Source organism: Hyperolius riggenbachi, chromosome 11 (genome assembly GCF_040937935.1).
Source record: "Hyperolius riggenbachi isolate aHypRig1 chromosome 11, aHypRig1.pri, whole genome shotgun sequence".
Taxonomy (NCBI): Eukaryota; Metazoa; Chordata; class Amphibia; order Anura; family Hyperoliidae; genus Hyperolius; species Hyperolius riggenbachi.
Window position 1 is genome coordinate 196,535,153 of NC_090656.1, and position 13,438 is coordinate 196,548,590.

At 45.0% G+C, this 13,438-nt stretch overlaps 1 protein-coding gene across 1 annotated transcript in view; it reads right to left on the minus strand.

The window, feature by feature from the left end:
- RAPSN (receptor associated protein of the synapse) overlaps nucleotides 1–13,438 on the minus strand; it is a 107,636-nt gene that overhangs the window by 10,027 nt on the left and 84,171 nt on the right. The window contains exons 4-5 of the mRNA XM_068261546.1: nucleotides 8,964–9,062; nucleotides 8,246–8,368 (exon numbers count right to left, since the gene is read on the minus strand). Coding sequence (XP_068117647.1) covers nucleotides 8,246–8,368; nucleotides 8,964–9,062 — 222 coding nt within the window. The remainder of the gene's footprint in view (nucleotides 1–8,245; nucleotides 8,369–8,963; nucleotides 9,063–13,438) is intronic.

Below are 13,438 nucleotides of genomic sequence, written 5' to 3' on the forward strand. Positions count from 1 at the left end.
CTGAAATAAGATCTATCAGCAGCTCTTACAGTAACCCATCAAATGTTCCATATCAAGGAAAAACTAGAAGGAAATACCACTTTTTGATATACAATCGCCATAAACATAGAATTATTATTTTTGTAGTTTTATGGCGTTAAGAATGATCTTCCAAATTCATTTTGCAGGCATCTACAAATGTGCTCAATGGCCCAGAGTTTTGAGTTTTATTTACAACATTACAATCAGTAGGAATGGTCAATGAAATGCAAGTAACTCTGAGTTAATACAGGATTATGCAAATGTATACAGCTTGAAAATGGACCAATCGAATGCCACCTTGTCAAGATTTCGACAGGTCCACTTTCAAGCTGCAAACATTTGCATATAGAACTTGCATTATCCTGCATCAACTATTAATTGCATCTCATTGACCAATCATAGCAATCAGTACTCCTTTCCTTTGGTGTATAAAGCAACACTTCCCAGTAACCTCGGGAGCAACCGTTCACTCTAGTGAAAGACTACAAGGGTCGCTGAGCCCTTATACTGGCACTCCACACAAAAAAAACACCCACACTATAGTTTTTTTGTTTTGTTTTTTAATAGACCCCAGCTTTTAAAATTTGGTTTATTATATTTCCTGCTATCTTCTTTATGTTCTTCAAACTTATGCCTCTGATTGAAATCTTAGAGAGCCTACAATCCAGGATCATCTGTCTTCCTCTTCACACCTTCAGAGCTGACAGAAGGTCCTCATCCCAATCTGCTTTCTTGAGAATCCAGAGACAAAATAATGGGACTTGAATAGGCTACGCATATTTATACACATGGTTGGGTGATATCATTGAACAAAACAGAAAATGAACATGAATGGTCAAGATATCACTGAGGGAACCTGGTCACATATAAATGTACACAGCCACTGGGGTTCCCCTCAGATAAGTGCTGGCTATTAATTGAGAAGAACCGCTTATCACAGAGGACTTCAAATAAGAGCAGAAGATGCAATGAGGAAGAATAGGATCTTAGTCTGAAGAACGCCAAAGGCTTCAAGTAAGAACACAAAGTTGGAAGGCAATGAAAAGGGTGGTAGGCAAGATATTTAACTTTATTTTAAAAGCTAGAGTGTGAGGCTTGGTGGTGTATTCTCCACAGTCAGCATGCAACGCATGAGCTGGCGTGGAGGAGGTACACACACTAGCACCAGGAAACAGGCTATCCCTAGTGTAGTGGAGGGGAGGACTGACTCCAATAGGAGATTGTGGCGCACAGAGCCGGTGCAGATCTGACAGCCACAAACAATGCTTTCGTTATAACGTCTCAGCGCAAAGTAGCGCTGAGCGCATAAACCAGAACTGAGGAGATCAGGACAGGTAGACAGAATGAACGCTTGCTAGCTAGCGGCTACTTAGCGACAGCAAGCGTCCAAAACCAGACAGACTGGAATGAGGCAGCCAATGCGATGCGGCGATGGCGTGCCTCACAAAGACAGGACAGGACAGTCAGAAAATAGCAGGATTAAGATAGATGAACGTAACACAGATAAATATACAGTAAGTATGTTTTTCTAGCGTATTACAATTACAGCTATCAATGAAACTATTTGTAACGTCTGACTAACATATGTATATATCGGCAATGAACCGATATATGACATAAGCAGGAACGCTGACTAGGACTGGAGTAATACAGGGAACAGGACTCAGAAGGATTCGCTATCTCTTCGCAGAGATGAACGCAATCCACAAACGGTAACAGAACAGGATTCAGAAGGATTCGTTATCTCTTCGCAGAGATGAACGCAATCCACAAACAGTAACAGAACAGGATTCAGAAGGATTCGTTATCTCTTCGCAGAGATGAACGCAATCCACAAACAGAACCAGGAGCAGGGTAACTACCTCAGCACGGGTGGTCACGGTACGCGCAACCTACCAAAACGTGCTGGAAAGCTGACTAACTGCACACAGGATATAAACAGTTCGTGTACGTATACATCAGCGACACTGATGTATTAACGTAACACAAATACAAGGAAAATAATAAACGTGCTGGTATGCATATATATTGGCAATATACCAATATATGATGCAAAGACCAGCAAAGTATCTTTATAACAAGAAACACGATCGGGGGCTAAAGCGACAGCAAGACTGGCTTACACTGAAGCTATGAAAACCCAAGGAAACCCTGCAGGAAGCAGATCTTTATACTGAGGTCATCCAATGGGAGCAGACATGCAGATTCCCACACAGGTGAATGATAATCAGTCACAAGCTGACAGCAGGGAAAGACAGACAAAGCTATGCAACTTGCATGGAAATAGATCAGAACTGCCTGAGCTGCAGCACTACTACTTCCAGTAATAGCTGCTGCAGCAGCGATCATTACAGTACCCCCGCCTTTAAAAGCGGATTCCAGACGCTTTTCAAAACCGAAATTCCCAACAAAACAGTCTGACTGATAATTCATGATGACCGGGACAGCCCGGCAAGACCGAATTCCAGAATCAGTCCCCACAAGACTGGACCCATCAGAACCAGAACCTACAGAACCACGCCCATCAGTACCACAAGCCCCAGTGTGACACCCATCAGAACCATGATTTCCAGAAGAAAGCCCTCCGAAATTCCCTGAGCGATACCCACCGCCTTCCAGGAACCGTTCAGAAACGCCAAAGCCTTTGCAATGCCCACCGGTACTGTCTTTACCAACACAAAAACCACTGTTGAACCAGTCCAAGGTACCAGGACAGGTTTTCTCAGAGACCTCCCAGAACACCTTGAAGCTCCAAAGAGATCCCCATATGTCAGAACGCCCCTTAGGCTCACATGGAGAACTATCAAGAACCCCTATGGAACCTAGGGCAATTCCCGAGTCAGGGCCACAAGGACAAACATCAATATCAGGGCTTTCAGGGACCAGAACCATCTCTGGGCATGCAGGCAGACTGGCAACATCAGAACGTGTTCCCACTAAGGAAGCATCAGAGCACGCTAACACCTTAGACACACTTGGGCATTCTGGCACACAAAGAACATCTGGGCACACCGGCACAAGAGAAACCTCTGGGCATGTCAAGGAACTGTGAGCCTCAGGGTCAGCCAAGACAGGACCAAAACCAGGACTGGCCCAAAAAAAATCATCATGACTAAACTTCGCAACCACTGGACTTTTACACGAGAATGCTGGATCAGACTTAGATGTCACTGATTCCAGCAAAGTCAGTAACAAATCAGATTCAGGGGCACCAACAAAACAGGACAAATCTTCTGATGTATGCACTGAACCAGATAGGGACTCCACAACTACCTCTGGACTGGACAGAGACTCATTTAATACACTGGATTGGAGCTCATGAGGCGCTGCAGAACAAGTCAGTATTGCAGCAGCCCCCACTGGACTAGGCAAAACTGAGGAATTCCCTGGACAGGAAGGGGACTCTGGAACCTCTGCCACAGCGGCCAGAGAACTAGAATCTTTCAGGATACAGGGCTGGGTTTCAGGAACACTCATCGGACCGGACTAAAATTCTAAGATTTCTATTATTTTGACCAGAGAATCAGAATTATCCATGTTACAGGGCAAGACTTCTGAAACATTTAGAGGACAGGGCTGGAGTTCCTCGGCTGTTACAACACTGGAGAGGGACTCAACAACATTGGTTAAATCAGACTGTGTACAGGGCAAGGTATCTGACACACTTGCTGACGAGGACAATATTTCAATGGCTTCTGCTTTGCTGGGCAGAAATTCATCAAGTTTTATTAGAGCAGACTGTAATTCCAAAACAGCTGCTAGACAAGTGAATATTACTGCAACACCAACTGAGGTAAGCAGTGCTTCAGCCTCCTCTGCTAGAGGGTTTAAAGTATCCAAAATACTGGGTGAAGCATAAGACTCTGCGACCACAGCTTCACTGGACAGGATCACTGAACAGTCCATATTGCAGGGCAAAACCATGGAAGCACCTGCTGGACAGCATAATGATTCTGTGACCTGAGTTTCATTGGAGAGATCTACTGCACAATTCATGGTACAGGGCAAATTTATTGGAAAATTTTCTGAACAAGGTAATAATTCTGCGATTTCAGGTTCACATAGCAGATGCTCTGAGCTATTCACGAAACTAGAGCGAGGTGTAGAAACAGGAAGATCAAGACACAATGTTTGCGCATCTGCTGGATCAGACAGGAGTTGAACTTTATTAACACAGGTAATTTCTGCAGAAGTGTTTGCAGAGACAGGCAAGATTTTTCTGGTGTCTGTTTCACTAAACAAAGAGTCATGAGTACTGGCTAGGCTGGACTCGGAAGTCAGCAGGACCTCTGGATTCTCTGCTGAGAAATTTGCGCAGGGCAAGGTTAAGAATGTATCAGTGGCTTCTGTTTTACTGGGAAGTAACACTGAGTTATCCATGGTACAGGGTGGAATTGCAGGAACTTCAATTTCACACAAAAAGAGCTCCGAATCACCTGCTGAATCAGCCAAAGGTGCTGAAGCAGGCGGGTCAGAACGCCAAATTTGCGAATTCGGAGTCACAAAAAAATCATCCAAAATCAGTTCCCACACATCAATCAATGGAGCCACAAAGTCATACTCACACACACCAGTTTTTATTAGGTTATAGGCAGACTTAATGCATGCATTCAATACCAATTCACTTTTTGCACTGTAAAATTGACAAAATGAACTTGAATCATTCTTCCATTCATTGACCAGAGCTTCCATCTCTCCTTTCTCAAATGGAGGATTCCAAGCATACTTAACAGGCAGATCATGGTTTGCAGATATGATTGTGGCAGGCACATGTATAGGGTTAATTAGCAGGTGATTGGCAGATTCCTTATTCTTAAGAATCTCCAATACCTGTAGCAAGTGTTGAACTGTAGTGTATGCAAACTTCCCTTGGTTCACAAATAAGTTGATTTGTTCAATACTCTGTAATATCTCATCATAATCATACTCAGATAATTCTTTTAAACAAAAATCTTTATTTTCCCTAGCCAGGGAGGAAAGTTCATTAGTAGTTTCATAAGTCCATTTAACTCCCCTGAAAGACAATTGCATTTCATTATCTGTTAATGGCAGAATCTCATTATAGGTCTCAGTCGCTAAGGATAACGATTCTGCAGATTGGACACGTTTCTTAGAACGTTTGCGTTTTGCCTTTGACCTTGCGGTTTTTGGTGATTTATTCAAAGCTGCAGGAAAATTATCAGTAACACTTTCTGCTTGCTGCTCATTCTTGCAAGCAATTGAAGGAGCAGCTGATTGGCCTGCTGCCAGGAGTTCATTTAGAGAAAAAGGCAATGGATCTATGCGCAACCAGTTATGGATCACAAACGCTAGAAATTCCAGTGGTCTCTCTTTCAAATCGGAATGATTGAGAACATCAAATGCCCACTGGAATAATTCCCCTTTAAACAAAATATAACTTAGTTGGAGTGCCCAGGTTGAAACAGGAGTCGCTTGGAGATCAGGATTGGTCAGGAACCTGGCACATTCAGAGAAAAACTCATTTTCTGTTTCAGAGCTAAGTTCTTCAAATTTCTTAAAGGAACAGGAACCATAATTAACAGTGTCATACTTTCTGGGAATCCCCCCCACAATGGGGATTGGTAATGGGGTTTTCATAATGTGAGGCTTGGTGGTGTATTCTCCACAGTCAGCATGCAACGCATGAGCTGGCGTGGAGGAGGTACACACACTAGCACCAGGAAACAGGCTATCCCTAGTGTAGTGGAGGGGAGGACTGACTCCAATAGGAGATTGTGGCGCACAGAGCCGGTGCAGATCTGACAGCCACAAACAATGCTTTCGTTATAACGTCTCAGCGCAAAGTAGCGCTGAGCGCATAAACCAGAACTGAGGAGATCAGGACAGGTAGACAGAATGAACGCTTGCTAGCTAGCGGCTACTTAGCGACAGCAAGCGTCCAAAACCAGACAGACTGGAATGAGGCAGCCAATGCGATGCGGCGATGGCGTGCCTCACAAAGACAGGACAGGACAGTCAGAAAATAGCAGGATTAAGATAGATGAACGTAACACAGATAAATATACAGTAAGTATGTTTTCCTAGCGTATTACAATTACAGCTATCAATGAAACTATTTGTAACGTCTGACTAACATATGTATATATCGGCAATGAACCGATATATGACATAAGCAGGAACGCTGACTAGGACTGGAGTAATACAGGGAACAGGACTCAGAAGGATTCGCTATCTCTTCGCAGAGATGAACGCAATCCACAAACGGTAACAGAACAGGATTCAGAAGGATTCGTTATCTCTTCGCAGAGATGAACGCAATCCACAAACAGTAACAGAACAGGATTCAGAAGGATTCGTTATCTCTTCGCAGAGATGAACGCAATCCACAAACAGAACCAGGAGCAGGGTAACTACCTCAGCACGGGTGGTCACGGTACGCGCAACCTACCAAAACGTGCTGGAAAGCTGACTAACTGCACACAGGATATAAACAGTTCGTGTACGTATACATCAGCGACACTGATGTATTAACGTAACACAAATACAAGGAAAATAATAAACGTGCTGGTATGCATATATATTGGCAATGAACCAATATATGATGCAAAGACCAGCAAAGTATCTTTATAACAAGAAACACGATCGGGGGCTAAAGCGACAGCAAGACAGGCTTAAGCTGAAGCTATGAAAACCCAAGGAAACCCTGCAGGAAGCAGATCTTTATACTGAGGTCATCCAATGGGAGCAGACATGCAGATTCCCACACAGGTGAATGATAATCAGTCACAAGCTGACAGCAGGGAAAGACAGACAAAGCTATGCAACTTGCATGGAAATAGATCAGAACTGCCTGAGCTGCAGCACTACTACTTCCAGTAATAGCTGCTGCAGCAGCGATCATTACATAGAGTCGTTTTTTTATTTAATCAAAGGTATACGTCTTTTAGTGTGGTTGTTTTTTTTGCGTATTGTCCGCAATAAAGTGGTGAAGACTGAAACCTGCACCATGTGTCCACCCTGTGCCTTCTGGTCCAGCAATAAATAGTAAGTTGATTTCTCCCCTGTTGAATGCACTTGTTACAGTACCTTTAGATTTTTAATAGACTTAACATTAGATTCCATAAAAATGTTAAGTCTACTAAAAATCTATTAAAAAGCAAAGCCTCTAGACCAATTTTCAATAATTTTATCGTTTGAACACTGAACAGGAAAGGCTCATCTTTAATTTATCATGAGCAGCCTCAGTGAACTTCTCCTGGCTCTGTCCACTTGTTCAGTGCTGAACATGAACACAACATGAACACAATGGATGCAGTGTGAAGGCTTTTAGCTTCTATTTACCTTTTGGGAAGTCAGACTAAATTAAACACTGTTCAACAAGCTCATTTGCATAGATAACAACATTCGTTTTTTAACACCTGCTATACTGGAAAACAGAAAAGGACTCCATACAATTTCTTAGTAGGGCTAGTACTACATGTACCTATCAGTGTTCTTCCCAGGCTCTTTTAGCTGGGCGCTCCCCCCGGCTAGTTTTGGTGGGCACCCGGCTGTCATCGGCTCACCTCCTCCTCTGCTATAAGCAGAGTTTTACAGAAAACTGCCGGCCTTCCATTCTCTCATCTCACCCCACCTGGCTATTTTTTCATGCCACCCTGCTACTTTTTCATGCCACCCAACTGGAAAAAAATTCTAGGGAGAACACTGACCAATGTTTATCTTATTACGGGCCTGATCCTCAAAATCGCTGTAATACTGCTGTGCACAGACATTGCACGGCAATATTACCCTTACTGGGGAGAGGGAAGCATCTGAATCGTCCAGAGGCTTCCCCCCGAGTTCTTCCCGCTCCCACCATTGCCAAGTGCGGACCCAAGGAACATATTCGACAAGAGCTTGTCAGAAATGTTACTGTGGGAATGCTACTCGCTGTCTACAAGTGCAACCATACTGCACCTGTGTACGAGTGGCTCCATGCGACTGTGCTACTGTGCAGGCGTGGCCATATTCTTACAGGTGCAGCATGGCCGCACTAGTACACAAAGAGGAACACGGACACAAACTTCAAAAGGGTCCCAGGCAGCGGCAGTGGTCTCGAGGACGACACGGGAAACCTCTGGAGGATCCAGAGGCTTTCCTCTTCCTAGGTAAATATCTATTTTATGTTCAAATGCTCCTCAGGTTTTCGTTAATCCCACACAAATGCTCATATAAAACCAGTCAGTTTTGGGTGGATTGGCTCCTCCCATAACACCCACCATACCTTGTCCATCTCCTTTTGGTGAAGCCAGCACTTGGCGACTCCCATCAGCACGTGGGTTTGACCTAACCGATTACCGATTTCTGTCATGATGCTCATGGAGGAATCGTACCGAGGGATGGCTTTCTGAGAAGTAGAACCAATGGAAATGATTACTTGTAATTTATTAAGACAGCAACACTCTAGGAGTATCACCAAGACATTAAACGTGCCCCAATTTATCCTTTAGAAGACTAGAACATCTGTTAGGTTTGTATTGCTGTCTGTGCAAGACTCTGGTCTCCTATACAATGTACCATACACATTCACATATTCCTGACCCTTATATGGCTTGGTTAACCCATTTAAAACTTAAAAAAGAAAGATTAATGTGGAACTAAACTTTGAACTTCCTATCTGCTCTGAACGATTAGCTACAGCACGATAACCTTTACAGACAAAAAATGTCATTACAATTTATGGAAGTCCCCAAAAACCGTTTAACTTTGCTTCATTTTCTAGGGAGCACAGAAAAAGGAACAGATAAAATAGCGCAGTATTTGGCTTTAGGAATGCCCTATAAACTATATGAAAGGAACACAATTATGCAATGAGTAAAAGTTTATCTTGGATCCACTTTAAATTAAAGGTAACCTTTGATAAAGTACTCTATGATTTATCCTCACATGCTCAGGGTTTAACTGCTCAAGCATTGCATCATATTTTCTTTAATACAACCTACCTCGATGTCCCCATGACTCCTGTGGATGTCGGCAAAGCAGAGAAGGCAGAGTGCCTGCAGAGGACGGTCACCATGCTGCATAGCTATCTTCATTGATTCCTATGATAAAGAGCTAATATTAAGAGCACATAACATTTGATTATCCATGTTCATACGGATATGCTCATAGAGGTGCTCCCTGCTTGCAATACCCTAGTATTAAGACACTTTTTGTTATTTGATCTGAGGAAGCGGACTGTAATCCGTGAAATGCGTTATTCAAGTGTCTGGTTTCTATTAAAAATTGTATTAATGTATTTTGACTACCCCCTTCTTTTAGAAGCAAGCCTATTTATTTATGTTTTATCCAGCTGACATTATCCCTTCCACACACCACATCTTGGGACACCTCCTCCCTCCCAGTAATTTGATTATCCACACTCCTTATTTTCACTCCATGAGGTACGCGCGCTAACCCATGTGCTAAAAAGGGGTGCTAATAAAGCCTCATACACTTAGACAAGGAATGTCGCTAGGGACGGATCATTACTCGATCCCGTGGGCAATATTGTAATACCGGCATTGTACAGACGCATCACTAACCCCTAGGCTAGCAATTCTCTTGCTATGGCGGGGGGGGGGGGGTGACGGAGCATTGCAGTCATGATAGCCTGCAACAGGTGGAGTGAGAAAGGAGAACAATGCTCTCAGCTAGCGATTAGCCGACTCAAGAGGGTGTGATCTCTGATGAAGAGGAGGTGATCTCTGATGAAGAGGAGGTGATCTCTGATGAAGAGAGTGTGATCTCTGATGAAGAGAGTGTGATCTCTGATGAAGAGAGTGTGATCTCTGATGAAGAGAGTGTGATCTCTGATGAAGAGAGTGTGATCTCTGATGAAGAGAGTGTGATCTCTGATGAAGAGAGTGTGATCTCTGATGAAGAGAGTGTGATCTCTGATGAAGAGAGTGTGATCTCTGATGAAGAGGGTGTGATCTCTGATGAAGAGAGTGTGATCTCTGATGAAGAGGAGGTGATCTCTGATGAAGAGTGTGATCTCTGATGAAGAGGAGGTGATCTCTGATGAAGAGAGTGTGATCTCTGATGAAGAGGAGGTGATCTCTGATGAAGAGTGTGATATCTCTGATGAAGAGGAGGTGATCTCTGATGAAGAGAGTGTGATCTCTGATGAAGAGGAGGTGATCTCTGATGAAGAGAGTGTGATCTCTGATGAAGAGGAGGTGATCTCTGATGAAGAGAGTGTGATCTCTGATGAAGAGAGTGTGATCTCTGATGAAGAGAGTGTGATCTCTGATGAAGAGAGTGTGATCTCTGATGAAGAGAGTGTGATCTCTGATGAAGAGAGTGTGATCTCTGATGAAGAGAGTGTGATCTCTGATGAAGAGAGTGTGATCTCTGATGAAGAGGAGGTGATCTCTGATGAAGAGAGTGTGATCCTTGCCCTGATGAAAAGGAGGTTATCCCTGATGAAGAGTGGGTGATCCCTGATTAGGAGGAGCTGTTCCTTGATGAAGAGGGGTGACCCCTGATGAAAATAGTGAGCTCCCTGATGAAGAGGAGTTGATCCCTGATGAAGAGAGGGTGATCTCTGATGAAGAGAGGGTGATCCCTGATGAAGAGGAGGTGATCCCTGATGAAGAGGAGGTGATCCCTGATGAAGAGAGAGTGATCCCTGATGAAGAGGGGTAATTCCTGATGAAGAGAGTGTGATCACTGACAAAGAGCGAGTAATCCCTGATTAAAGAAGACAAAGACAAACATTTATATTGCGCTTTTCTTCTGGCGGACTCAAAGCGCCAGAGCTGCAGCCACTAGGACGCACTCTATAGGCTGTAGCAGTGTTAGGGAGACTTGCCTAAGGGTCTCCTACTGAATAGATGCTGGCTTACTGAACAGGCAGAGCCGAGATTCAAACCAGGTCTCCTGTGTCAGAGGCAGAGCTAGTGTTGGGCGAACAGTGTTCGCCACTGTTCGGGTTCTGCAGAACATCACCCTGTTCGGGTGATGTTCGAGTTCGGCCGAACACCTGACGGTGCTCGGCCGAACTAAGAGCGCATGGCCGAACGTTCCCCGAACGTTCGGCTAGCGCTGTGATTGGCCGAACGGTCACGTGGTTCGGGTAAATAAATACCCGAACCACGTCATATCTCCGCCATTTCTCTGTGGGTTTAGCTTTGGGTAGGCAGGCAGGGTAGTTCGCTCTCCAGCCACGCTAGCCAGGGTCCCCCCCAGTCATTGTGTGTCACTGCTGGGAACAGTAGTACACCGCTCGCTCAGCCACACTATATATATAGCATTGTTTACTGCCACTGTGTACCTCGCTCAGCCACGCTATATATAGCATTGTGTTTTCTGACACTCTGTGTACACGGCTTAGCCTGGCTATATAGCATTGTGTGTACTGCCACTGTGCACCTCGCTCAGCCACGCTATATATAGCATTGTGTTTTCTGACACTCTGTGTACACGGCTTAGCCTGACTATATAGCATTGTGTGTACTGCCACTGTGCACCTCGCTCAGCCACGCTATATATAGCATTGTGTTTTCTGACACTCTGTGTACACAGCTTAGCCTGACTATATAGCATTGTGTGTACTGCCACTGTGCACCTCGCTCAGCCACGCTATATATAGCATTGTGTTTACTGCCACTCTGTGTACACGGCTTAGCCTGACTATATAGCATTGTGTGTACTGCCACTGTGCACCTCGCTCAGCCACGCTATATATAGCATTGTGTTTACTGCCACTCTGTGTACACCGCTCAGCCAGACTATATACCATTGTTTACTGACACTCTGTGTACACCGCTCAGCCAGACTATATACCATTGTTTACTGACACTCTGTGTACACGGCTCAGCCTGACTATATAGCATTGTGTGTACTGCCACTGTGCACCTCGCTCAGCCACGCTATATATAGCATTGTGTTTTCTGACACTCTGTGTACACGGCTTAGCCTGACTATATAGCATTGTGTGTACTGCCACTGTGCACCTCGCTCAGCCACGCTATATATAGCATTGTGTTTACTGCCACTCTGTGTACACCGCTCAGCCAGACTATATACCATTGTTTACTGACACTCTGTGTACACCGCTCAGCCAGACTATATACCATTGTTTACTGACACTCTGTGTACACCGCTCAGCCAGACTATATACCATTGTTTACTGACACTCTGTGTACACCGCTCAGCCAGACTATATACCATTGTTTACTGACACTCTGTGTACACCGCTCAGCCTGACTATATAGCATTGTGTGTACTGCCACTGTGTACCTCGCTCAGCCACGCTATATATAGCATTGTTTACTGACACTCTGTGTACACGGCTCAGCCAGACTATATATCATTGTGTGTACTGCCACTCTGTGTACACCGCTCAGCCAGACTATATAGCATTGTGTGTACTGCCACTCTGTGTACACCGCTCAGCCAGACTATATAGCATTGTGTGTACTGCCACTCTGTGTACACCGCTCAGCCAACTATATAGCATTGTGTGTACTGCCACTCTGTGTACACCGCTCAGCCAGACTATATAGCATTGTGTGTACTGCCACTCTGTGTACACCGCTCAGCCAGACTATATAGCATTGTGTTTACTTCCACTCTGTGTCTGCTGGGCCTGGGAACAGTAGTACACCGCTCACCCGCCACTGTATAGCATTGTGCTCTGTGTCGCTGCTGGGAATAGTGGTACACCGCTCACCCGCCACTGTATAGCATTGTGCTCTGTGTCGCTGCTGGGAATAGTGGTACTGTATAGCATTTCTGTACTGCCACTGTACTGCTGCCAGTCAGCGTGTACTGTAAGGATAAGTGAAATGAGGAAGAAATCCGGTGAAAGAGGAAGGGGCAAGGGAAGAGGTGTTTCCCCTGACGGTTCACGTACAGGCCACAGGGGAGAACCCAAGAAAACCCACTCAATACCGCCCATGTTGTCCAGGACAACAACCCTCACAGATCCAAAAGAACAGGACCAGATAATTACTTGGATGACCTCTCAAGCGTCCAGCAGTGGGTTAAGCAGCACCAGCACATCACGCACGAGGTCCGAGTCCTCAGCCAGTTACAAGGAGCCAGTGGGCACAAAGCTGACACAACCGGCAGCGACACCACGCACACAACTGCCAGATAACCAGTCCGATGAATTACCTCAGGACACAATGGGGTATTCGCAGGAGCTATTCCCAGCCCAACAAACTTCCACCTTTCAAAGGTCAATGGAGGAACAGCCAGAAATGTTGTGCCCGGATTCACAACCATTAACTGTGGGAAATGCACCGCGCACTGAAATACAAGGCGAGTCCGAGGAGGACTCGGAAACCCAAATCCCAGAGCAAGTTGGGCAGGAGGGGTTGCAATTGCAGGAGGTCGGCCGACAAGATCTGGAAGACGACGTTGGAGTGAGCTGCGCAGAGGTTGTTCTGGGGAGCTCTACTCCACGGCGGCGGCCCCCCACAATGAC